The following is a 25,872-nucleotide window of genomic DNA, read 5'->3' as shown; positions in this document are numbered from 1 at the left end:
GGTGGTGGTGGTGGTGGTAGTGGTGGTTTACTAGTGTGGCCCACGTCCTCAGGAGAATGCTGTGTATTCATATAGAATACACGGTCACTAGAATATGATGAGTCCATGGATGGATGAGCAAGGTGTCGGCGAGCATGCTGTAGATATGTGGTAAGTTCTTGACTGGTAAACAGAGATTAGCGCCCAAGCTTGCTAACAAGGTGCCAGAATCTAATCCTATACAGGTCCACTTTTCGAGGCAACTTAAATCTGTCATTCTTCCTCGCTTTAAAATTATCCATTTATTCACTTCTCCCTTACATCAAGGGAGTGCCTTGGCCTGAGAGAGGTTAAGGAGGGCAGGATGAAATGGGGTATTTTAAAGGATGAACTTGTGGTCTAACATTGGTTTGGATATATGGGATGGAATGAGAAGGGAAAGTAGGAGCCGGAGGGAGCTGTAAGACAAGGTATAAGGTGTGTCTGACAAATTCTTCATACACCACATTTCCCCTTTGCACATTCAGTCTGTATAGGTTATTTCTATATGAGAAAAAATATTCAAATTCCTCATGCACTGGTAACAGGCAGGAAGGCTCAGCAAAGCCAATACCCGTTATGTCCAATTGGAGGCCAACATTCCAGGCTTCTCAGATAGAAAGTGCACCTGCTTGCCCTGCTCTGAGAATTTGAAGAGAATAGTTTAGTTAGAATTGAGAGGCAGTAGAGAAAAGTCTTGGGAAATCTGGTTAGAGATATAAATATGAGAACTGGACGTGGTGGTACACACCTGTGATCTCTGTGTTTAGGAGGGAGAGGCAGAGATTTTAGGAGCCAGCCTGAGCTACTTGAAACCCAGTCTAGATAAATAAGAGATAGGTTACAGAGTGCCTTTAACTGGTACAGAGAAAGAATTTGGATTTATCTATGTCAGTAACGCTGAAATAATTTTTAAGTAATAAAATCCCTTTTAATAAGAAATCTTATGAGGTCAGTATGCACAATGAACTTAAGAGAGCTCCTGAGCTGAGTGATGGGGAAGGACAGCCACTGCCTATGATGCCCGAGCGACGTGCTTCCAAGTGTTTTAACCGCTGACGATTACATATCCTGCACAGTCAGAAGAAAACAGCAGTATTTTCTGCCAGTTCTCTTCCCTTTTACAAACAGATGGGAGACACACACAGAGAATCCATTTAAAGAGCGGTCCTTTGTTCTGATTAGGGGCAATTTTAAGTACTTAAGAATTCACACAAAGTCTAGCCTTCAAAAAGAAAACAGGTTCCCAAACTAGCGAGGAAATAGAATCATTTCCATTTTGGTGACATTTACAGACGGTTCAACTCGTTCCCCACTAGTGGACCAAGTATATAATATGGTATCTTTTGGGCACTGGTATTACAACTGTTTTTTAAACAAAAGACTTTCCTTGTGCTTTACTAAAAACCCAGACGGTGAATCTTGAATACAATGCGTGGCACCCACGGCAGGCATTCTATTGTGCATAGTTTTGACTGACAGGAGATGACAGCATTTGGCCGGCTGCGCTTGCTGAGGACCCTCTCCTCCTGTGTGGCTTCTGAGACTGTGATGCAAATGCGCCCGCCCTTTTCTGGGAACTCAGAACGCCTGAGTCAGGCGGCGGTGACTATTAAAGCGCCTGGTCAGGCTGGGCTGCCGCACTGCAAGGATGAGGCTTCCTGGTTGGTTGTGGCTGAGTTCTGCCGTCCTCGCTGTCTGCCGAGCGGTGGAGGAGCACAACCTGACTGAGGGGCTGGAGGATGCCAGCGCCCAGGCTGCCTGCCCCGCAAGGCTGGAGGGCAGCGGGAGGTGCGAGGGGAGCCAGTGCCCCTTCCAGCTCACCCTGCCCACACTGACCATCCAGCTCCCGCAGCAGCTAGGCAGCATGGAGGAGGTGCTCAAAGAAGTGCGGACCCTCAAGGAAGCAGTGGACAGTCTGAAGAAATCCTGCCAGGACTGTAAGTTGCAGGCTGACGACCATCGAGATCCCGGTGGGAATGGAGCAGAGACAGCCGAGGACAATAGAGTCCAGGAACTGGAGAGTCAGGTGAACAAGCTGTCTTCAGAGCTGAAGAATGCAAAGGACCAGATCCAGGGGCTGCAGGGGCGCCTGGAGACGCTCCATCTCGTAAATATGAACAACATTGAGAACTACGTGGACAACAAAGTGGCAAATCTAACCTTTGTGGTCAACAGTTTGGATGGCAAGTGTTCCAAGTGTCCCAGCCAAGAACACATGCAGTCACAGCCGGGTAGGTGTAATGAGGGTCATACAGTTTGTTCATGAACGCTGTATAGCCAGATAGTGGCCATAAACATTAACCCGAGGGAGCATAAGTTAGTCAGACTTTCACCTGTTAAGTCATGGCAGGAGAAACAAGTATTTTCTCAAATGAGACAACAGAAATGGTAAATGATCGAAGTACAAAAATCCTATTCGTTGTACTCGTTAGAGACCACTTGCAAGCCTCCAGACCTTCCCTGCTAGGTCGACCAACAGACAAGCAGAAGCAGATTCCTCCCGGAATCTGAACACAGATTTGAACACAGGTCAGGTATGGCAAGGTTCCTGGCTCTGCTTTCTTAGGTTCCTGGGAATCAGGTCTTGGGTGGCTGATGGGCTTTATAAGGCTGCTGTGCTAGATTCTCAAATATCTAGTGAGAATGGGAGATGTTTATACATGGAAGCATCTCTCTCTCTCTCTCTCTCTCTCTCTCTCTGTGTGTGTGTGTGTGTGTGTGTGTGTGTGTGTGTGTGTGTGTGTGTGAGCACATGTGTAGAACTTTTGGGGTTGAGACTTAGTGGCACATGCATCCTCACCATCCCAGTTAATGAACATTAACACTATTTAAGGTCACAGACCTAACTGCCTTCTGTGACCGGATTCCTGGATTCCTAGGACCTTTGTGGATGCATTGCCACACCCTAGAAGGTTACCTCTGTGTTACTCTCTGTGTTCATCCTGACTGTGAGGTCGATGGGACATAGTAGGGATAACTTTCATTTGGAATCTCTAGAGATGGTAGGTCATCATGTCATAGAATGCTATCACTAATGACCAAAATAGACACTCATGTTTAAGAGACATCACAAGGTGTATATTAAATATGACATATAACTTGTAATGACACAAAAATATTCTGTTGCCTACTTTTCTCCTAGAAGCTTAGGACTCTCCAGAGTTCTAAAGGCATGCAAACAGATTTTTGTGTCTTACAGGAATCTTATATTGAACTTTCTTTACCTGACTCAAATTTTATTAAAATTAACTGGGAACAAATAGCTGGTCTCTAATCTCTACAAAAACCACCAAATGATTACACTGAGCATAATTATAATCACCCTGCTGCTACGTCTAGAAACCAAACTGTGAAATATTGGCTGACTATATACCTTCCTAAATAATAAATTCAGGATAACACTGCCATATTATTGGAGAACCCCCCTCCCTCCGTTTTAAAACTGGAACCATTTTATGTCAATCTCAGGTGAAGTAAGAATAGGTTTCTGAACAATGTTGTGCACTGAAGGCTGACATTTAGATCATATGCAACGATTTCTGTAAAGTCTGCTGTAACAATTGCTGTAACAATTGCTGATTGTATCCTAGGAGACTTGGACTCCTCTCAACTTTAAGGCAGAGGAATATAATGGTTATGAGACTAAAACTCTCTGTCAGGCACATCTGGCTTTATGTCCCAGCTCTGTCACTTAACACTTAGTTGCTGTGGGAAAATTCCCTGATCTTCTGGGAGACTAAGTCACTATATAAGCAAGCTGGCCGTGATATCCGTGATATCCACGTCAAAAGGTTGCTGTGTGGGTTCAAGGAAAACTGTTACAGTAGTTGGCAGAGTTTCTAGAGGTCATCGACCCTCATTAAACCTGCATACACTTATTCTTACTACTGTTTGCTGTTAGTGTTGCCACCAGGATTGCCATTCAAGGCAGTCCTGTATACTTGATAACACCAGTTGGTTCTGAGGCCTTAGTTAGCATCTGTTAACCTGGTTCAGCAGAGTGTATCAGAGCCAGGTTCCACTATCACATAAGTTGTAGTGCAAGTGAATTGTCCAATTGCTGTTGAGTCTGAGAATCCTTGAGATGCATAGCTTTGACTAATAAAACCTCATGCTTTTATGCTTTTCATTCCTCCCTCTTCCAGTTCAACATCTAATATACAAAGATTGTTCCGACCACTACGTGCTAGGAAGGAGAAGCAGTGGGACCTACAGAGTTACCCCTGATCACAGAAACAGCAGCTTTGAGGTCTACTGTGACATGGAGACCATGGGTGGAGGCTGGACAGTGCTGCAGGCTCGCCTTGATGGCAGCACCAACTTCACCAGAGAGTGGAAAGACTACAAAGCCGGCTTTGGAAACCTTGAACGAGAATTTTGGCTGGGCAATGATAAAATTCATCTTCTGACCAAGAGTAAGGAAATGATTTTGAGAATAGATCTTGAAGACTTTAATGGTCTCACACTTTATGCCTTGTATGATCAGTTTTATGTGGCTAATGAATTTCTCAAATACCGATTACACATCGGTAACTACAATGGCACGGCAGGGGATGCCTTGCGTTTCAGTCGACACTACAACCATGACCTGAGGTTTTTCACAACCCCAGACAGAGACAACGATCGGTACCCCTCTGGGAACTGTGGGCTCTATTACAGCTCAGGCTGGTGGTTTGATTCATGTCTCTCTGCCAACTTAAATGGCAAATATTACCACCAGAAATACAAAGGTGTCCGTAATGGGATTTTCTGGGGCACCTGGCCTGGTATAAGCCAGGCACAGCCAGGTGGCTACAAGTCCTCCTTCAAACAGGCCAAGATGATGATTAGGCCCAAGAATTTCAAGCCATAAATTGCTAGTGTTCATCTCTCTGGGTACTGACTATCTAAAAGGACAATGAATTCCTTCAGCCCTTTACCATATGTCTCAGTTTATATTCCTTTCCTATGGCTAAACACTTCCTTTAAAGCTTTACAGCTTCTAGAATAAAGCTGAAAAGATCTAAAAAGACTCCTATGTTGCTGTTATATGAGGAATGCTTGAAAGCACTGGAAATATTGACAATTATACATTATAATTGCAAAACCTTTCCTTTTTATTAGTTGAAAAGTTTCCTAATATTTTTATTATTTTTTATACTAAAAACTAAATTATTCAGCAAGCTAGATTCTATTCACGCAAGTTTTATTTTCACTAGGGCTAAATATACACATTTGAGAATATACCAGTCTTTCCAGGTACAGTTCCTCTGCAGCCAAGAGCTGCAGTATTACCTTTGGTCTAAGAAGAACTTAAAGCATTGTAGTTCTCAAGAAGAAGGGCAGGGATGGGACTGGGGGGCAGGGACAATATGTATAGCTAAATCTATTCATCTAATGCAAAATATGGCATTAAAAATACCTAAACATGTGGTAGCTTAATATATGTCTCTTCCCTCTCCAATTGAAAAATAATGTTGCCCTGAAGACTTTGGTTTAGTGGTAATTCACTTACTGTTTATAGCCTGTTAGACCGCGATACAAAAGCTGCTTTATCATCTCCCTCTGCTCTCTGTGCACAATAGCTTGTGATGTAAGGTGCTAGACTACTGTACGGTTTCCTTGGGGAAAGGCATGGTAAGGGAAAAACCACTGGTTTATACTTTAAAAGCCAATCCTCATCCCAAAGCAATACTGTGGTCGCGGAGTCAACTTCCTAGGAATCGGACTTTTCTAGAACAAATTTATTTATTAGGATGAATTTTGGAATTGTAGTTTAAATATTATACATTTTAATCCTAAGTAGTCAATTGCTTATTTCATTCTTAGAAATTCACAGAATATATACAGTTTTAGCCAAACGTGAGTCCCTGGAATTCGTTACTTGTGGGTGTCAAAGGTCACATTAAAAGGCTCTGGGGACATCTTGACTCACTTTATCCTTGTAAAAAGGGGTCACTCAGAGAGAAACAACCAGCTGCACACTTAAACGTGCTCTTGGGTGGAATCTGAAGTGCTGCATGCAGTCAGTCACATGGAGTAACTGACTGTACAACATGCACTGTCTAAGCAATAACTTTGATCTTTAAGTTTGGTGTAGTTTCTAATATACTAACCAAGCTTTTGAAATATATGCACAAAGATTCCACCTTAGTTATTTTTAAAACATAACAAGGGAGGATATTTATTGACTACTTAAATTTTCAAATACGTAGCCACTGTAAAAAAAAAAAAAACTTTAAAAAAAGCGAGATATTATTTTTGAAACATGCAACATGAAGTTTTCAGGTGAATACAGTGACAACTAAGCTATTAATAATATATTTAAATTGCCAGAGTAAGTTAAATGTATGCTGAATTAAATGACCAAAATATAGCATATAGATTTCAAAGCCTTTACCTACTTGGTAAAACAGTGAATGTAAGTGCCAGTAACTAATCATATTTCTTTTTGCTTTTTAAAAAAGACAAAGAAGATTTTGATATTATACAATTCATGTGTTTCAAATCCTGTTTATTATATGTAGCCATATAAGTCTAATGACATTTCCATAATGAAAATTGATTTATCATAGCAAAAGTAGTATGTGTTCATCCTGAGTGTGTTTTTCTCAGAATAACAATGAACCCATGTAAATACTTTATCTTTGCACTTTCAATGGATCCAAATGTTGTTTTCTATTAGAGTCTATGATATTTTTCTAATAATTCTTTAACACAGAAATTTATTTTTGAATCATTTTCTGTCACTCATTTAAAAATATATTCTAGACTTTGATAATCTCTAACCTGTTTATTGAAATAGTTCTTAGTCTTAACAATTCACTGATGTATGCTGATGTTCATTAATGTACACTATTTGCAAATATGTATTTTTAGAGTCTTGGCTTCATTTGGGTGGATAGCACTGATCTTAATTATCACTTTATTGCTGAACATCATTATTCTTTAAAAATGCTGAGTGGAACTAATTTCTTAGGAATCCAGTTGATTTACCTGTCACGAAACGAGAAAGCCATCTCTCTGAAAAGTAGTGACGCAGCAAACGTACTCAGTTCTCTGGTGGACAGAGCTCGTGTGCGAGGCACAAGGAGCATTAGAATCCCAGTATGGGCTGGACCTGGATTTTTCAGTAGCTGCCCCTCACTCTTCAAAAAGTTTTCAAGATAGATGGATATATGTAATTTCCATAAACTCTTGTTTTAAGATTTATTTTCATTGATGTATAATTAAGGTTGTGTTTAATGTTTCTTTAAAGCCTTGTAAAATAAAAGATTTAATCTTCATATCTATCCTTCGATGTGGAAACAGTGTTTGTAAAATGGTATTTATATGTCTATTACTATCTAAAAAGTTGAATTGTGTTTACCTAATCTAGATAACATCCCCGAGTCCTCAAAAACACTGAGTATTATTTCTTTATCTAATAATAAGCAAGGCAAATAGAGGACACCATCATCTATTTCCTTTAGACTGCTGGGGACACACCCTCAGGCAGCATTTTCAGTTTCCCTTTGTAGCATTTCACTCAGTGTCTTCTTTTCTATCACTAGTGTTACTGGTGGGTTTTAGCACACCAAAGATTAGTCATTCAAACTCAAAGACAAATGTTTGGCTATAATACTTTGCCCACCTAATTAAAATAAACCGACATTCAATAGCTGCTTGCCAGAAATGTCTTAAAAACCAAATACTTATAGAGATAGGAAGTGTGTGTGTGTGTGTGTGTGTGTGTGTGTGTGTGTGGTTTGCCTTAATTCATTTAGCAGACACTTGTACTGTGCTCCAGAAAGTCTTCTTGGAGGATGGAGGTGCACCTCTGACCACAGGGATCAACCCTGCACTCTGACTTTAAACCAGGAGAAACTTTCATGACAAAAAAAGCAAGCAAGTGCGAGAGATTATTAGAGGAAGTGAAGCTATTTAATACAGGGTCCAGAGGGGAGACCTCAGAGAAGCTAATGAGTACAGGGCACAGAGGAGAGACCGCTCTGTGATGACAACAAATATACAGATCTGTAAACAACAGAGTGGACACCTGAGGAAATGCCTGAGGAAAGCAAGTGCCAAGCCAAGGGAGCAAGAAGCATCAAAGTTTGGAGTTGGAGAGCAACTGGCACATCTGAGAGTCAGTGAAGGGACCCATGTGTGGAAAGCAGAGTCTAGTCTGCTGGGGTCAAGAAAGTAGGGCAAGCAGAAAGCAGAAAGGTCTGCAGGGGAGCAGAGGGTGGGGCCACGGCAACTTCTACACAGGGATGCCGTTCATTGTGAGCAGACAGGAGACCAACGGCTGTCTACAGAGGAGGACCATCATCTCCTCCGGTTAGAAAGGGAGGCTGCCTTGCCATGGACACAGGGGTTTCCAGGATGATAGTGTTTACAGTAACCCCATGGAGAGATGGTGGGAACACACACTTCAGCAGCCGAAGTGAGATCCATGCGTTCTGAGGTAGAGCTCATAAGATTTGATCAGCTAAGTCAGTGGTGGAGAGTAAAACACAAATAGAGGAGCCCCGGCCAACTACGGTATCTCAGACTGAGTGACCTTGAAAGACGGAGCTGTCACTGGCTGAACTAGGACATCATCTGCAGAGGGAATCTGTCTGAGGAGTGTGTAAGAAGCGGGGCAGAGTGAGTGATGGAATCAGAAGCTTAGAACGTGGACTTCTAATACTTGCAAGCAGAGACTGCCATTTGGCTTAGTCTGGAGTTGGGGGAGCGCACGTGGGGTTTACAAATGCATTTGAGAACTGCTCATCGCAGATTCAATGAACCCTGGGACCATAAAAGATAAACTTATATCTAAGTAGACATAGAACACAAACTTTTCTGCAGGAGCCTGGACCAATTTACCTCACAGAGAGGTTGGAAGTAAGGAGTAACCAGGATGCCAGTATCTTAAAATCACACCAGAGAGATCTCAGGGATGTGTCTATATTGGAGGGCAGAATTTTACTCCCACTGGAACAACTGCACACGTGTCCCAGATAATCGTAGTTTCAGATTTGCTTCTCGTGCCAGCAAAAGTGCTTTCTTGTGAGTCTTGCTGCATGTCTTAGGTATCGTATGGTATGAGCAGTGCTCTTTTGTTAAATGAATTGTCTTAAAAACGAGTTTGGCGTTTCACCATGGAATTCTACACAGTACTAATTCTGTACCGGGAGAGACAAGTGTAGTGGAGAGCATTCAGGTAGAGACTTAGTGCAATGGAAACTCCCAGGAATCTGAGGGTGAGCCTAGCGAAGGCTCCTAGTAATGGGGGATGCGGAGCTTAAACCGGTCATCCTTTGATACCAGGCAAGGGTTCGAGGGCAGGGGCTGGGACACCAACCCAGCCTCAAAACCTTCGCCCCACAGTCTGTCCTGTCTGCAAGATGTGCTGGGGCAAAGGTGATGCAGAACTTGTGAGAGTGGCCAACCAATGACTGTCCAACTTGAGACCCACACCATGGGAGGAAGTCCATGCTGGACACTGGATAGCCCAGAGACCTAGGATAGAACTAGACACAGCTGGAAAAAAAATCAATGAAATGATTCTTAATGATACTTGTAGACTGGAACCTAGTATAATCATCATTAGAGGCTTCATCTGGCCTCCGACAGAAACAGATGCAGGGACGCACAGCCAAGCGTTAGGCAGAGCTCAAAAGAAGCAAGAACTGAACCACATAGAAAAGACCTCCAAGTTTGTTAACAGCATCTATCTAGCTTGCCAAATAATTTAGTAACATTGGGGTACAGCTTGGTTATGATTATGAACAGTTTAACTGACACTAGTTTTATTCCCTTTCTCCATTTTAGAGATAATAGTGATAATGAACTATTTCACAAGTGTTTTATAAACACTTTCCACATGAGGGGGCCTAAACTCAGCTTCTAGCCCCTTCCATAGTGCTAACACTGCAATGGAGAGGACAACGAATGAATCTGACTGGCGGTTCACAAACCCTGCACTGGACACTCTCCCAGGACACTTCCAGTGTGTTCTGTTTGCTGTGGTGAGTACTGCCCAAGGAGACAGTGCTACACACACACACTCGCACACACACACTCACACATACTCACACACTCACATATACACACTCACACACATTCAACAGACTCTCATTCTCTCTCTCTCCCTCTCTCTCCTCCCCTCCCCTCCTCTCCCCATCTCCCCTCTCCTCTCTCCCCCTCTCTCCCCCTCTCTCCCCCTCTCCTCCTCCCCTCTCCCCTCTCATCCCCCCCCCCCCTTTTCCCTTGGAGGGATGTTACCTACCAACTGTCAATCATTTGCAGGCCAGCCTCCCTTTCAGCTTTCCTGACATTCCTGGTGAATTTCTTATGCAGTAACTAATTCTCCATGTTAAAGGTCATGCAGTAACCCTCAGTACCATTCCTCACCTGACTTTTTTTTAAAACTTAGAAAAAGGAAAACAAATTCTAATTATATCTTGTCTGAGCTGAAATTATTTATACTATTAAACTTATCAAAACTATTATATAATGTTTTATACAGGAGATATTTTTAAATCAACGTATTTTCAAGGGTGTTAACATTCCTACTTAACCTAGCGGTTAAATCCTGTCTTCCTGAGGCTAAGTCAAATTTATGACAGTGCTGACAGAAAAGGCAAACAAGTCCTCACGCTGTCCAAACACTACTTGCTCCATGGTTACGTGGCAGGATTCACTGGAGACACATTCGGCTCAAACACAAAGTACTTTGCAAGTTATCTGAAAGCCGAAAGACTTCTCATGCAAATGCCAAAGTTCTTATTTTCATCTGTTAAAAACAAGTTTTATAAAGCATTTCACTGAAAAATAAATGGTATTAGTGAGGGTTTCTTTTTAAATTTTTTCTATCCTATTTGAGGAAATTTTTTTTTGAGGTTTAATTTCTTTGTATTCTATGTATATAAGAGTCTGCTTGAATGTGTGTGTTTATGTGTGTGTGCGGCGCGCGCGCGCACACATGCATGTAGTGCTCCTGGAGGCCAGAAGAGGGTGTTGTATGTCCTAGGCCTGGAGGTACAGAGGGTTGAGAGCCTACACACGGGTGCAGGGAACTGTGCCCACCTCCTCTGCCATCAAGTAAGAGCAGGCAGTGCTCTTACTTGATGAGCCACAGCTCCAGACATTCGGACAATTTTTAAAACCCTGTTCATCCAACTATTAGAAACCCACCCAGAGGGACCCAGTCGATGTGGGGATCTGTGCAGGTTGAACAGGACAGACACCTTCGCTCTGGATATGGGCTGGTGTCTAACATGCTGACCTTGGGTAGAGGTTCTCAACGTCTCTGCAATGGCCCCGTCCCTCTGCAGACATGTCAGGGGTGTCAAAGAGAGCAGGGTTAGAGAAGTTGAGCAGATCTGTAGCCTGTGCCAACTGGAATAGTGCAGCCTTTCTCGACCTGGGGCGGGGGGGGGGGATTTAATTTCACTGAGAGAAAAACACTTGACAAGCATTCCTCTCTCACATTTCCCTGGCGGGGTTGGGTCAGCTGGTGAAGTAAAATAGGACAGCTGTGTGATGGTTCTAACTGAAAAGGTTTAAATCACGGAGAATGTAGGTTGCTTTCCTATGACGACAGCATTCAGAGATGGAAGACGACGGCTCTCCATTTTTCATTTGCTTTTAAAAGTGATGATCATGTGTGGTTGCTCTTCTGAAACCTATCACAGTTATACACCAAGCAGGTAGAGTTTGCAAGGAACATTGATTGCTTCCTGCTCTCTCACTTTTCCAAAGCCACTTCAGATTAGCTTTAAGAACAGGAAAGAGAAGTGGGTGGGAGACAAGGCAGCCCAACACGGGCGAGGTTACAGAAGGATCCAAGGTCCAGCTCTGCTCAGAAGGAAGATACTTTGAGAAAAAAAAAACAAAACTGGGACCCCAGATGGCCTTGAAAAAACAGCTGCTCTGAAGCACTGTACGGGCCTGCTTTTAGGGCAAGAGGAGAAGAGAATGGCACCAGCGGAGTGGGGAATCCTGAGCTTGTAGGCAAACAGGAGCAAGCCGGGCTGTGCCAGTGTTCTGGAAAGCAGGAAGTGTGTGGGCACAGGAACAGAAGGATCGGGTTGCTGAGGGATTTGACTGTGGAGGACCAGGAAGTGGCAATCTTAATGCTCAAGCAGAGGAAACTTCAACTTTGAGTATTTACAACCTCCTCCTGCTGCCCTTCAGGTCCTCACGTCTATGCCTGGACCCGGAAAGGACCGCGGGATGCTGGGTGGGAAAACAGCGAAGTGGCCAAAGACATCAAGGGGAGATGGGTGGAGACAGAAAGCAAGGCGGGCAAGGCGGGGAGGCAGCGTCTGGGGCTCCTCAAACAGGTCTGAGGGGGATGCGGAGAGACACCGTGCTAATGAGGAATTTTAGGGAGTTTCCGCATAGGAGCAGCCATGGAACTCATGCCTTCTTTTGCCTGAGGGGACACCTTAGCACAAGGCTTTTCAAGGCTTTCCGCAGGGGAATCTACATTTCCTCCACACCCTGCTGTGTATCAAGGCCGGTGAAGGAAAATGTTGAGTTGTAAGCAATTCACACACACATAGCCTATGCAAGGTTTCTCCCAGTGGTCCCTCTGGAGGGAGCAGGGGAGAGAGGGGTAGGTTGATAGTGATATGGAGGGGGAGGGGCTGATAGTGATGGGGGGCAGGGCTGATGGTGACTTGAATACAGAGAGTACTTATATATGAATTCTAGGGGGGAGGAGAGAAAAGACCAAAAGAATCCAGAAATGATGGGCATTACCGCAGTAAGCAATGAGGCCACTGTGAAGAAGGAACACGAACTGAAAAACTGTATCAATGATCTAACTCAAGGCCCAGAGAACCTAAACGACTGCCCGACAACTAGCACACGGAGCTGGAACTAAGAACAGTTCTGTCACCTTATCACCAACTGATCGGTCCCCATCAGATAAGTAAGATTTAAGCGATTCAAAGCCTGCCCGTGCAGTTGTTCCCATTACAGGTAGCAACACTATCTTCTGATTCTGACGGTTAATACCAGCTGATTCTTGTGCCCTCCCACGAATATTTTTCCCCGACCGAGGTGTCCCTGTTTGCCTCCATTTGATTGACGTGGGCAGGAATAGGAACTTTCGTACAGAGGATAATGGACTTGGCCTTGGGTTCTAAGCTGTTCCTGTTTGCCATCACACCGACTCTACCAGATGGGGCAAAGGTTAAAATATGACTCAGATCTTCATGGTATCATGAGAAAACACAGGAAACAAATACATAGCCTCAGAGTAACAAAGGTCTTTCAAAGTATAACAAAATCCCAGAGCTGCAAAGAAACGATAGATTGATCCAAGCACATTGAAAGATGAATTTCCACACAGGGAATAAACAATGAGGAACAAGCTAATAACAATTATTTGATAAACTAAAAGAATGCACACTAGTTACAACAGCCTTTGTAATATATAAATACAAAGAATTCTTATGAATGTATACGAAGAATTCAAGCCAACCAATGGGCTTGAATGTTAAGAAAGCACACACAGAGACACAATGAAGCACAAATGTGCCTCCACATTAACCACATGTCTAATTTCTACGAAGCTGATGCATCATATCTGTCCCGTATGCATGAGGTGGCTGCATTTCATCTGTACAAACTGATAACCATGATACGCCTGAGTCACCTCGCTTCCTTCTCTCATTTCATCCTCCCTTTGACCCCCAAATCTCCTCCCAGTCACACATTTCAAATGCAACCCAACTAATTCAGAGTGTACACCCTACCTGCTCTAAGTACCTCAGAGCCAGACACTGGACAACCAGGGCCTGCACACAACACCCCAGAACCCACGGAGATTATTCAAACCAGCTGTTCCTAAGAGTCTGCTCACCCTGTCTTGCCTGTTCCTTAGCTCAGAAGCCACAGTAAAGTTTCTTTCCCAGTCCTTCCTTTCCATCTGCCTCCTGACTTACTCTCATACTCTGCCCCTGACCCCTACCCAACCTTATGACATGGTGCCCTCCTCTTAGAAACTGTGAATAGTAAAATGTCTGTGGTGATTGTGCTGCTCAGCTCCTGATTGGTTGGCCTTCCCATACTTTAAATTTTCTATTAATATGTTAACACACACACACATACACACACACACATACACACACACACACACACACACAATGTAACAAAGGCAAAAAAAAAAAAAAAAAAAAAAAAGAGGCCATGAATTAGAAAGAGCAAAATGGGGAGAGCATGGGAGGGCTTGGGGGGGGGGAGAATGGAGAGATGATGTAATTGTACTATCATCTCAAAAATAAAAAAAATATATTAAAAAGAAGCATTACAGTTGGAATATGGGAGACCCATTTGCAGTTGTAAATTGTTACAATCATTAGACAAGGCATCTCGACAATGAAGACACATTTTAAGTACACAGACTATAATCCAGCACTTCCATTTCTGGATATATAATACAATGTTTGAAATGTTTTTAAAAATGAGATCTTGAAGAGATATTTATATATCATGTCCAGAGAAGATAACATGCTCACTGATAATCATACAAGGCATTATTAGTCTTAGGAAATTCTGGCACTGGCTCCAGCACAGGTGAACCTTAATGACACTAAGTTAAGTGAAGTAAACCAGCTACAAAAAGAGAAACGGTCTGTGATTCCACTCCCAGGAGCCGCACACGCACAGAGAGAAGAGAGACAGAGAGGTAGCTGCCAGTGACTCCAGGAAGAGGAAGTTCACTATTTAATGAACACACAGTTTCAGTTTTGTTGGTGGAAATTGCTGAGACTTGGTCTGTTGCTATGAACTGTAATGGTAAATACTGGCCCCCAAGGTCTGGTTGCCTCCAGGGACCAGGAAATCCTCGTGTATACCAAGATATGCTATGTAAGCTTACTCCTTAATTTAAAACTATTGATTGAATAAAGATGCCTACAGCCTATAGATGGGCAGAAAAGAGGTGGGTAGAATTTGATTCTTGGGCTTGGGGTCTGAGACACAAGAGGAGAAGGAGGGAGAAAGTGGAGAGAGGTAAGTGGGGTAAGTGAATGAAAACATGGCCAGTTGGAGAAAGAGTGGCCCAAGTGGAACATGGCAAGTTATAACTCAGGGCTATTGATAGGGGAGTAGCTACTAATAGTATAGAGGATAGATGTCTGCCAGCTCTAGTGTCATCTAAGACTTATTATAAATTTAGAAGGTTTTGTGCCTTTTTTTCTGGGAGGTAAATGATCTAAGGTGGGGTAAAAACCCCAATTAATATTAATATTAGTGACAACAGGAAATGTCCCAGAAGATGCCTTGTGAAGCAAGAAGATACTCAGCACTACTATAAACTTAAAAATTTTGAACCATAAAGATTCAAAAATAAATAAACCCACTGACCCAGCAACCCACTGTTAGGAATTTATCCTTTCAATCTGATAATCCCAGAGTAAAATGGTTTGAACGGAGTTATTTGATTTATTATTGTGTCTAATTGAATCATGAAGATTGAAAATGACCAGAACTCTCAAGACAGAGAATTACCTAAAATGTTATACTGAATACTATTTGAACCATAAAATAATACAAAAATAAATGTGTATATGTAAAATGCAAGTGTGGCTATTAGAATACCATTTCCTTCTTTGTGCATAGACTTTCTGTTATGCTATCTATATAAAAGATGGCCCAAGACCGCTCTGAGGGGCAGCCTTCAGATAGTGGAATGGGGTAGTAGGCTTTCTTACAGTGACTTTCCCAGCATCTATAGGGTTTCCAGGTCTGGAAGGCAGATAATGGAAGCAAATGAGGTCTGGTGACAGTGGCTGGGCAATTTATTGGGTCAATACTTCTGATGGAACAAAACTTATCTGTGGCGGGTGAGGATGTCCAGCAAGAACCTCTGACCTCTTTTAACTTTTCAGTGTATATACACACACATACACAGACAGACAGATATACATTTGGATTGATGGATGGAGTAGAGCCCCCACAAACTACCCATCATCTTTATTTCTTTTCTCTGGTCTTTTTATAGACAAAGTTCTTAGAAAATTACCCCAGATAAGATGTTGTACAAAACAGGAGTAACAAAAGAATGTTGATACTAAAAGTTCAGAGCCCTGTCTCCTTCTGTAAGCTCATTATAAGTTCAAAGCAACAGTTTTCACATGCCCTTGCCTTATCATGGTGCACACCTGTGGCTTCATCCTTGAATCCAAATGCTTTTCCTTGAACACAAATTCGTCCCCCGCCCACCTCTCCTTTTAGTGTAGTATGAAAGCTCATTGTATTCTTACTATGCAGCCTGTACTTACTGTAAGAGAAGCAGGCACATTCTATGCTGGATTCTAACTTTATTACATCTTTCTAGCAAACAACTAAAACATCTATTAAAGCTTTCTTCCTAAAAGTATTTAAATCAAATCAAGAACTCTATAAAATCACTAATTCATCTAAACAGCATGAATTCATCAAAGTTCGTCTTTATGTTGATCTGCAGGAGATCTGTCCAATAGGGCGGCCTGAGGCCCAGGAACCCAGAGGCTATGTGATAGTAATAGGAAAATGTACCAGCAACAAGAAGCAATCCTGAGGAGAAGTCTCTTGGGACCTTGCCTCTCAGAGCTCATCGATCTTAGGCGATGGCAGGCCACCTCCAGGAAGACCACCTGCTAGCCTTAGCCTTTCTTAGACTGCTCCTGACAGCTAACTTCATTGTGTATGGTTTTGAGCCTTCGGAATTTAATGCAATGTGCATATTTCAGAAGTTAAAGATTGGTTTTAGTTGAAAAGGTTAACCTTTTGACTGAGACACACTTTATAATGAGGCTTCTGATACTATACTCTCTAAAGACCTCGTCTGGATGCATCTTCTGCTCAGCCACTGTACCCTGCCTTGTTGTGCAGACTGACAGCTTTGTCTTTCATTCTCTTCTGGTGTTGACTCATTTAACTAGTGTCATCTGTAAATGTGGTTACCAGATGGCCACGTTCCCCACCCTACTCTTATTTGCTTACTGCCTAAAGTCCTACCTAAGGACGCCAATGCTTTCTCATTGTCCAGTTCATATATTTTAATTGAAAGGGGGTTTCTTGATTTCAATTCTTAAGACTCCATCTTCTGTTCCCAATATGTGGTTCTAATGGTACACAAGATATACATTGTCAGAGTGTGATAGCTTTCCAAAGCCAACTTAGAATTTCTTTCATTAAGGGAGAGAATAATTGCATAGATTATTTTTCCTATTCCTTATTTTTAAAAGCAGTATCTGTTTACAATAACTACTAAAACAAAAAAACAACAAAATCCCCACCGAATTCAAGTTTAAAATCCTTTCCTTCAAGCCTGAGGTTGGAACCCAAGGCTGCATACAATCATGCATCCTAACACTGAGCTATAATACTTTGAGACAGGATCTTCTTAAATTGGCCAGGGTGGTTGTGAACACGAACCTTCTGTCTCTGCCTCCCTAGTAGATGGATTATTGCATTATACCACCACCCAGCAAGGAGATTATTTTTAATCTTCAACCAAGTTCTTATTACAGATAAAATACCAATAAAAATTAGAGGTAACAAAAAAACTATTGAACTTAAAAACATGCACACCAGTACACACACAGACTCACACACACACACACACACAAAGCTTAAATTATGTAAGGAAACATCAAGGCACAGATAAAGCGAAGGAGAGGAAAACAATCCATGCGGATGGGGGCCATATGGTGGCCAGCATCCTTCCCTGTGTCTTATCCTTGGGCAGGGCTCACTGTAGATGCTTAGGGAAGATGTTAAGTGTGAGGAAGTAACATAGCAGTTCGGGGAGGATGGGAGGAAATGCTGAGTCCTGCCTGTCCTGATTTTTACTGATATTTTGACTCCCACTTGCTCATTTTTAATCAGGTTGTTTTTTTCCAGATTGTTTTTCTGATAACAGCCTAAATTCCTAGCCAGAGCCAGTCTTCGTGTAATCATTTTGTAGGTGCCAAAAGTGAGGCCACCTCACGAGGGACCTTCCTTTTCCTGGCCCTGTTCTGTAGTGTACACTTTACTGACTGGATTTGGAAGTAGCAATGTGCTTTATAAGGAGCAATAGGGCCTGTATAACGCTAATGCAAATTATCCTTAAGAGTGGACACAAAGTGTGCTGATATCTAAATCCTGAAGTGCATTCCTGGTTCATCCCAAATTCTTCTTCTGTAATGGAAATCATTTAAAATCTCCATCCTACTGTCAAATGTAAAAGCAACAGCAGCAACAGCAGCAGCAGCAACAGCAACGCAACAAAACCACCTCTACCAGAGAAGTCAGTAGAGTGTGGTGAATTCACGTCTGCTTAAAATGTCTTAACAGATGCATAAAGTCTTAAGTTACCATTGTGAGGCTGCCTGGATGTTTGATGGAAAGTGAAAACATGCCGGCAACACCGATATTTACAGAAAGATTTTTAAAAAGGAAACTAGTACATTAAAACACACTCACATCCTTCAAGTGTGACTATTAGTGAGGTGCCACAACTCAAAAAGGGAAAGGGATTGGAAACATGTAACAAGAACACTACACATTTATCTTTTCCATTATATACAGTATTTATTTTAAAAGTAAATTTGTAAAATCCTAAAATGGTAGTGTTTAAAGTGTGACTCATGTGTGATGTCAAGTCTAAGTGCTAAGGTTAAGACATGGAACACAGGCTTCCTTCCTCATTGTGTGCATGTGTGTAACCGAGGACAAGCCTGTAGGATGGTAGTGATGACATATCAGAATCCATAGGAAAATAAATCATACATTTAAAACTCATTGTGGGTGAGAGTCATATCTTTACCTGCTTACAACTAGCTAATTTATTAATTAAGGCATAAAACAAGAAAAAGATATTTTGGCTATTTGAAAATTACTTTTAACTTTTTTAGGGATTCTATCATGAATCTCATCAGTAAAGCTACAGAATGGTGAACCCAGAAAACGGGTGAAGCACTGGTAGTCCCAGAAAGTCCCAATATACTACTGCTGCTGCTGCTGCTGCTGCTGCTGCTGCTGCTGCTGCTGCTGCTGATTTTAGAAATCAATGAAAACTACCAAATGTACTTATCTGGATCCAGCCTCCAGAGAACAGAATGTATAAAACTATCCTTTGTGTAAAAGCAACCATTTGTGAAGCACAGAACCATGTACACAATGACAATATCATTTCATCCCCACAATGCAGACGTCCCTGTTAGACACACTGAAGTAGCAAACTTTAGTCCTTTTACAAAGCACGGATCAAGAACTAACTACACCTGTCCCTCTAGTCAGGGACTGTTTGCAAGCTTCACACACCAGAGACTCCTCTTATATCTGTGGTACTTTCTTAGCTCCAGCACTTCTGGCCCAGTAATTTAGCCGGTTTCCTAGTTCAGCGTTCCGAATGTCAAGTTCAGTTCTTCCCCATCCCAGCTATACAGACAGGAAGTCCAGAATTTTACCTTCTTAGCGTCTCTCCTAAACAAGCTCACTCCTTTTGCCCACCACACCCGCCTTGGTGCAACCTCTTGTGTCTTGTCTCAGTGGCCAGACAAAACGAGGAGAGGAGACATTCACAAGAGAGCCAAAGGACAATGCAGGAGAGCCAGGCTTGGGAGAATGCTGAAGGCATCCTTGGAAGTTTGCTCTGAGGCACCTTGGACCCTGGAGATGTGCCAAGTACGTGTGTGAACAGTGAGGGCAAAGTTCAAAGATAGAGCTGATTTCTCCACTTGTCTTTGGTCTACTGACTTCAAAACCCTTTCTCCATCATCTCTTCCCACAGTGACTTCTAAGAAAACTGCCCCTTCTGGCTCTGTAACCGTACGTTACCCTTTGTTGGCATTTAACATTTCAAGTTACCTTTTCCCAAATAAGCCTTGCAAAGGACAGGAATATTCCCTGGGCTTTCTGTCTGTGCGCCCGATGGTGTTTAGCACAGAAAACACACAGGGACTGTTTGAAAAGAAGGAGGGAGGCTGGAGACTGAGCTCAGTGGCAGAGCACTTGCCAAGCAAGCTCAGGACCCTGTACTTTGTCTTTAGCACTGGGCGGGGGGGCGGGGGGGGGACATTAAAACAAAGGAAGGAAGCTGGACATTTAGTTCAGTTGTAAAGCACTTACTTGGCAAGTAGAAGGTCCTGAGCTCAGCCATCAGCCCCGTTGAGAGAGAGACAAAATTAAACTAAACAGGGGCTGGAGAGGTGGCCTCTCTGAAGAGGTGGAGAGGCTGGCAGTATTTGCTGCTCTCCAGAGGATCCCAGTCCTAGCACTCGCATTGGGTTCCTCACACTGCTTCTAACTCCAGCTCCATGGAGTCTGACACCTCTTCTGGCCTCTTATGAACATACCTACATACATGTGGCATACACATACACAGGCTTGCATGTATATCCATAAATAATTCTTTTAATCCTTAAAAGAGAAGAACTAAAAAAATAAAGGAATGATTTTGTAGCTTTAATAATGACAGTAATAAGTGTTCCCTATGAGCACAGCGGTATGCAGTGGGCAGCATATAAATATCTCTAAGTAGATTAAGATAATTGTTTTGTTATCTCAAGTCCTAGCCAATGTATCACTCAACTAAAATTTGCTAAGCCGAGAAGCTTTTGTCAGGCAAAGGACACTGTCATTTGGACCAAGTGGCGGCCTACTGAATGGGAAGACTCTTTTTGCCAGCTACACATCTGATAAAGGGTTAATATCCAAAATATATAAAGAACCCAGGAAACTTGATATAAAAATAACCCAATTTAAAAATGGGGTACAGATCTAAACAGAGAATTCTCAACGGCAGAATCTCAAATGGCTGAGAAACACTTTTAAAAGTGTTCAACATTCTTAGCTGTCAGAGAAATGCAAATCAAAATGACTCTGAGATTCTATGTTACACCAGTCAGAACAGCTAAGATCAAAAATACATGTGACAGCTCATGCTGGTGAGGATGTGGAACAAGGGGAGCATTTCTTCATTGCTGGTGGGAGTACAATTTGTATAGTCACTTTGGAAATCAATATGGTGGTTCCTCAGCAAGACGGGAATAGATCTACTTCACGATCCACCTACGCACCACTCTCCGGCACGTACCCACAGGGCACTTCATCCTACCACAAAGATATTTGCTCAACCATGTTCATTGCTGTTCTAATCATAACAGCCAGAAATCATAAGCAATGTAGATGTCCCTCAAGAGAAGCATGGATAAAGAAAACGTTCATTTACAAAACTCAGTATTTACTAGGCACTTTAAAAGATAACATCATGAAATTTGCAGGCAAATAGATGAAATTAGAAAAACATCATCCTGAGGTTAAACTAGACCCAGGAAGACAGATATGGTATATGTTCACTTAATCTGGATATTAGCCATAAATAAATGATAACCAAGCTATAATCCACAGACCTAGAGAAGTTAGGCATAGACAAAGGGACTAGAGAGGAAATGCGGATCTCCCAGCATGGGGAAATGGAACAGATTTTATGGGTGGACTGGAGCTGGGAGTCAGGGGATGAGAATGTGAGTAGCAGGTAGGAAAGAAAGGTGAAAGGAAGATGGGATTGAGGAAGGGGATGAGGGAGAGGAAGCTAGAACTGAAGGAAACCTAGCACAGTGGGAACTTCCGATGATAGATGAAGGCAACCTTCATGAAGCCGCCAAATAACGAGGGAGAGGGAGATGGCCATCCATCCCTTGGTACCAACTAAAGCTTCAGCTACAGGGACAGGGGTTCATTCGCTTGTGTTGTTGACAGAAAGGGTCCCATGGAAATCCCCAAACAACCCAGGCTGTTGCCAAGACAATAGGTTGTTCTCCACAAACTGATAGCAAGCCTCTTTGCTGAAGGGAACACCCACAGAGCTCACAGAACATGGAGAGGTTAAGGATTGTCGATACAGAACCTTTACCCTGTATTCTATCATTCTATCATTTCTGACATGGAAAGGTACTCTGCAAGCTCCCAAAGGAGAAACGCAAAATGCACCAACTCAACCACCAAACCTTTGTTCTGCAATCTGTCCTGCTTGAAAAGTATGCTAGGGCAGCGGTAGCACAAAGCTTGTGGGAGTAATAATTTGACTTAAGGCCCACTCCATGAAATAGAACGCATACTTGGTACTGCTTGGATGACGAGGAGCTAGAGTCTAAATATCCCAGAAACCTAGGGCAACATCATATAGTACTGGTCTAAAAAAATAAATAAGTAAAGTATCAATAAAATGACATTCTGCTGTACTCGTAGATCAGTGCATTGCTCAGCCAGCATCACAGAGGCTTCCTCCTAGAACAGACGGGAGCAAATACAGAGAGAGAGAGAGAGAGAGAGACAGAGACAGAGACAGAGACCGATCCATGGCTCTATAGTACAGAGAGGGACCTTGGAACACACAGCTCCAAATGAGATGTCTCCATTAAAACTCCCCCTCTCAGAGCTCAGAGAACCCCAGGGAAGAGGAGGTAGAAGGAGTTGGGGAGGCAGAGGGGAAGGAAGATCCTAGGAAACAAGGCCTTCTAAATCAACTGAGCAAAGCTCATATGAACTTATAAAGACTCAAGCAGGCCACAGGGCCTGCACACGTGTGCACCAGGTCCTCTGCATATATACTATAGCTTTCCATATAGTGCCTTTATGGGACCCTGGAACCTGTAAACAAGTGGGTGGCTGGTTCCTGGGCCTTCTCTTGGGGCTCTTATATTTTTCGGTTGTCTTGGCTTGTCCAACTTTGATATGTTGGATTTTGTTTTACATTATATTTTAGTTTGTTAAAAGGTGAAAGGCAAAGTGAAGAAACTTTTCAATGCAGCTGGGAAAAGAGCCAGCTTACACACACAGTAACAAGATCGTGGCAGCAAGTTTCTTGTCAGGAAGTGCTGGTCCTGAAGACAACTGTGGAAGCCATTTCCCACTGTGATAAATACAGAATTTTAAAAGATACTTACAAAACCTTGCTATAAACACTTTATTCATTATACATTTTGTGAGAAGTAAAGCAATGGATAGCTTAATACAAAACAAGCTCTAGGGAGGGTCATTTTGTCAACAAAGGGAAACCTATTAACTCACACACCCACAGAATGTCACTCACCCGCACTCCCCAGTTAACAGGGCTCTGTCTGCTATCCTGACACACTCCATAGGTAGTATTTGATTGCAGTCTGTGTATTCTCCCTTGGGCCTCCTAATCAGGGTAGTACTTCCTGTTCTCTAGCACTTGGCTCTGCTGTGTCAAAAACTTAACTGTTGGCATAAGGATTATTTGCAAAGAAAGGAGGAAGAAGGAGCTGACTGGTGTCTGATAAGAAAAGAATCAGGGAGGCAGGCAAAATAAAATAATGCTCAAAATGAATTTTGTGCTTGTAGAATTGAGATGAAGTGTTTTATAGCTTCTAGATTTTGCCAGAGTGAAACACCCGACACCATGACACTTATAGTCAGGGTCAGTGCACACAGACAGAAACAGGTTTAACCACGCATGCATTGCAACATCTAAGGTGAACCCACCCCAGGAAAAACCCCGGTGGGCTGCTTATAAACTTCCTCTATGACATAGCAGCCTCACGTTTAGGCACACACCGATTCCTAAGAGGAAACCTGAGAAACAAAGACAGTTACCATGCAGGAGTATAAACAAAGGGTCGTTCTGTTTTTACACAAAGTGTTACTAATGAATCTCACACATTCAATGACAAACAGGATGCCTGGTCAAAAACATGGCATATGATTCCATGTACACAGTGTTTAGGAAGACGAAAACCAACAGAGTGAGTGGCCACTCTGAACATGGGCTGCCTTTGGTGGGAGTGACACCTGGGAAGGGTCCCAGAGAAACTTGTAGGTTGCTAGAAATACACTTTGATCTGGTCAAGAACATGATGGTGGAAAAAAGATAAATTCAGGGCCATTTAAAGTGCACAGTTAACTCTCAAACTGACACCGAGAACTCAGAAGGGAAGCAAAATTTGGAGACTAATAAATTCAGATCTGTGTGTGCTGGCTGTATACCATCTAAAGATTCAAGGAGCAGCATACTGATATTTATGAGTTATACTTTATATATGCTATACATAAACATATATAAAGAGGTATGTAACAGAGAACTTTGACAGTGCTGCAGACTTTGTATGTTTAAGTGGGTGAAGATTAGGTTTTACTCTATGTGGTAGTTTGAATACGTTTGGCCCAGGGAGTGGCACTATTTGGAGGTGTGGCCTTATTGGAGGAAGTGTGTCACTGTATGAGTGGGCTTTAAGACCCTCAACCTAGCTGCCTAGAAGCCAGTCTTCTCCTGTCTGCCTTCAGATGAAGATGTAGAACTCTCAGTTCTTCCTGCACCATGACTGCCTGGACACTGCCATGCTCCCACCTTGATGATAATGGACTGAACCTCTGAAACTGTAAGCCAGCCCCAATTAAATGTTGTCCTTACAAGAGTTGCTTTGGTCATGGTATCTGTTGACAGCAGTAAAACCCTAACTAAGACACTCTAGTAATAGTATACAAAGAGAAACATACCTCATGCAGACAGAGGAAAGCTGGTGTTTCAGCTAAATTGACGAGCCGCTCCTCCCGAATGTTAACTGTAGGCACTAAGACAGAAGGGAGGTCTTCTTGGTCCTCGTCTGTTTCTGAGGTTGATGTTACCTCCTCCTTCTCCTGTTCCTCCCCCTCCTCCTCCTTCAGTTCCTCCTCTTCATCTTCAGTTTCTTCTGCATCTTTGCTATTGTATTCCATTTTTCACAGTTCTAAAGTAAAATAATTCCATACTCAATTATTCAAGCATATCTTCACTTACCAAGTAATAGAAAATAGGACAACACCCACCAAGTAGCACACATACTAGAATGTGTACCAAGAATATTTGCCAACAGAGAAAACAATTTCAGCTATGCTTCTCATTTTATGACTGCAAATAATTTGCTTGGCTATTCAGATGTGAAACGCTAATTCAGAACCAATGAGGCAACAATAATTTATTCAACAAATTAGAACATTAATTTGTCTAAGTAAAAGTTCCAGAGGAGCAACATGGCAACCCCTCCCTGATTTCTGTCACCAGCTTGGGAAAGCTCCCTCTGCCAGATCATACCAGTAGGCTCCCTGTGTAGCTACCTAACCCACAAAAAGGGTTTGTATGGGGGCCTTTTGCTTAAAAAGCAAGAAAAAAATTACTATGAAAATACCAACATGTAAAATCTACCCCTTATAAAATATTTTATTGATCATGAAATGTAATAAATTGTGACACATGAAAAATAAATCCAAACAACATAAATTATAAGAAAATATTTTAAAATAATTTTATATAATAAATAATAGTGCAGTGACCTCTTGCCTGGTCATAAGATTATTCTGACTTATTTTCTTCCACAAAATCACTAATTAGGCTATCAAAATCAATTTTATTTTTAAATGACATAATTGAAAATAATGCCAGCTGCTCTTGGGAACTAAAATTACAAATACATTTTGGCAATGTTTAATTGTGAGAAGAGGATTGACAACATCAGGGTAAATTTCTAAAACATCGTTTAAAAATATAACATCTAGAGCCAATGAACCTCTTTCGTAGAACAGTTTTTGTTAAGCATAATGGTCACCCCACTCTTTACATTTTTAAGCTATTCCGGGGGACCTCCATTCTCTTACCACCTCTTCTCCACCTCCATCAGACTCTTGAACCATACAGGTAAGCTCCCCTTCCCCCACCCATCTCCCTGCTCTCTGAGCCCCCTGTGCCAAGCCAAGTTGCTCTGAGTAGCCTGCTAGCCCTGAGAGACCTCCATGCTCCTGCCACCTCTCTGCCCACCTTTATCATATCTGAGGCTCTTGAACCATACAGATCTCCAGGTCTGGAACCATACTGCTCAAGATACCATACCCACCAGAGGCCTGCCATGCCAAGACCAT

General features: G+C 42.4%; 2 protein-coding genes across 2 annotated transcripts in view; one reads left to right on the top strand and one right to left on the bottom strand.

Annotated features, from left to right (window-relative positions):
• Window positions 1–25,872, bottom strand: part of Ccdc146 (coiled-coil domain containing 146) — a 128,208-nt gene that overhangs the window by 79,637 nt on the left and 22,699 nt on the right. Inside the window, exon 2 of the mRNA XM_021163157.3 lies at window positions 24,478–24,707. Coding sequence (XP_021018816.1) covers window positions 24,478–24,696 — 219 coding nt within the window. The 5' untranslated portion in view covers window positions 24,697–24,707. The remainder of the gene's footprint in view (window positions 1–24,477; window positions 24,708–25,872) is intronic.
• Window positions 1,636–7,397, top strand: Fgl2 (fibrinogen like 2). Its single transcript, XM_021163158.3, has 2 exons — window positions 1,636–2,252; window positions 4,167–7,397. Exons 1-2 carry the CDS (start codon window positions 1,670–1,672, stop codon window positions 4,871–4,873), a joined length of 1,290 nt encoding a protein of 429 aa, XP_021018817.1. The 5' UTR covers window positions 1,636–1,669; the 3' UTR covers window positions 4,874–7,397.

This window comes from Mus caroli, unplaced genomic scaffold (assembly GCF_978045245.1).
Source record: "Mus caroli unplaced genomic scaffold, Mus_caroli_1 scaffold_4, whole genome shotgun sequence".
NCBI classification, from domain to species: Eukaryota; Metazoa; Chordata; class Mammalia; order Rodentia; family Muridae; genus Mus; species Mus caroli.
This window is presented reverse-complemented; position numbering and strand designations above follow the sequence as displayed.

What these genes read in the sequence shown, in the direction of transcription:
- Fgl2 (XM_021163158.3), top strand. Translation starts at nt 1,670, where the DNA reads ATGAGGCTTCCTGGTTGGTTGTGGCTGAGTTCTGCCGTCCTCGCTGTC. An exon ending in ACACATGCAGTCACAGCCGG is followed by an intron (nt 2,253 to 4,166) that starts GTAGGTGTAATG and finishes TCCCTCTTCCAG; the next exon opens with TTCAACATCTAATATACAAA.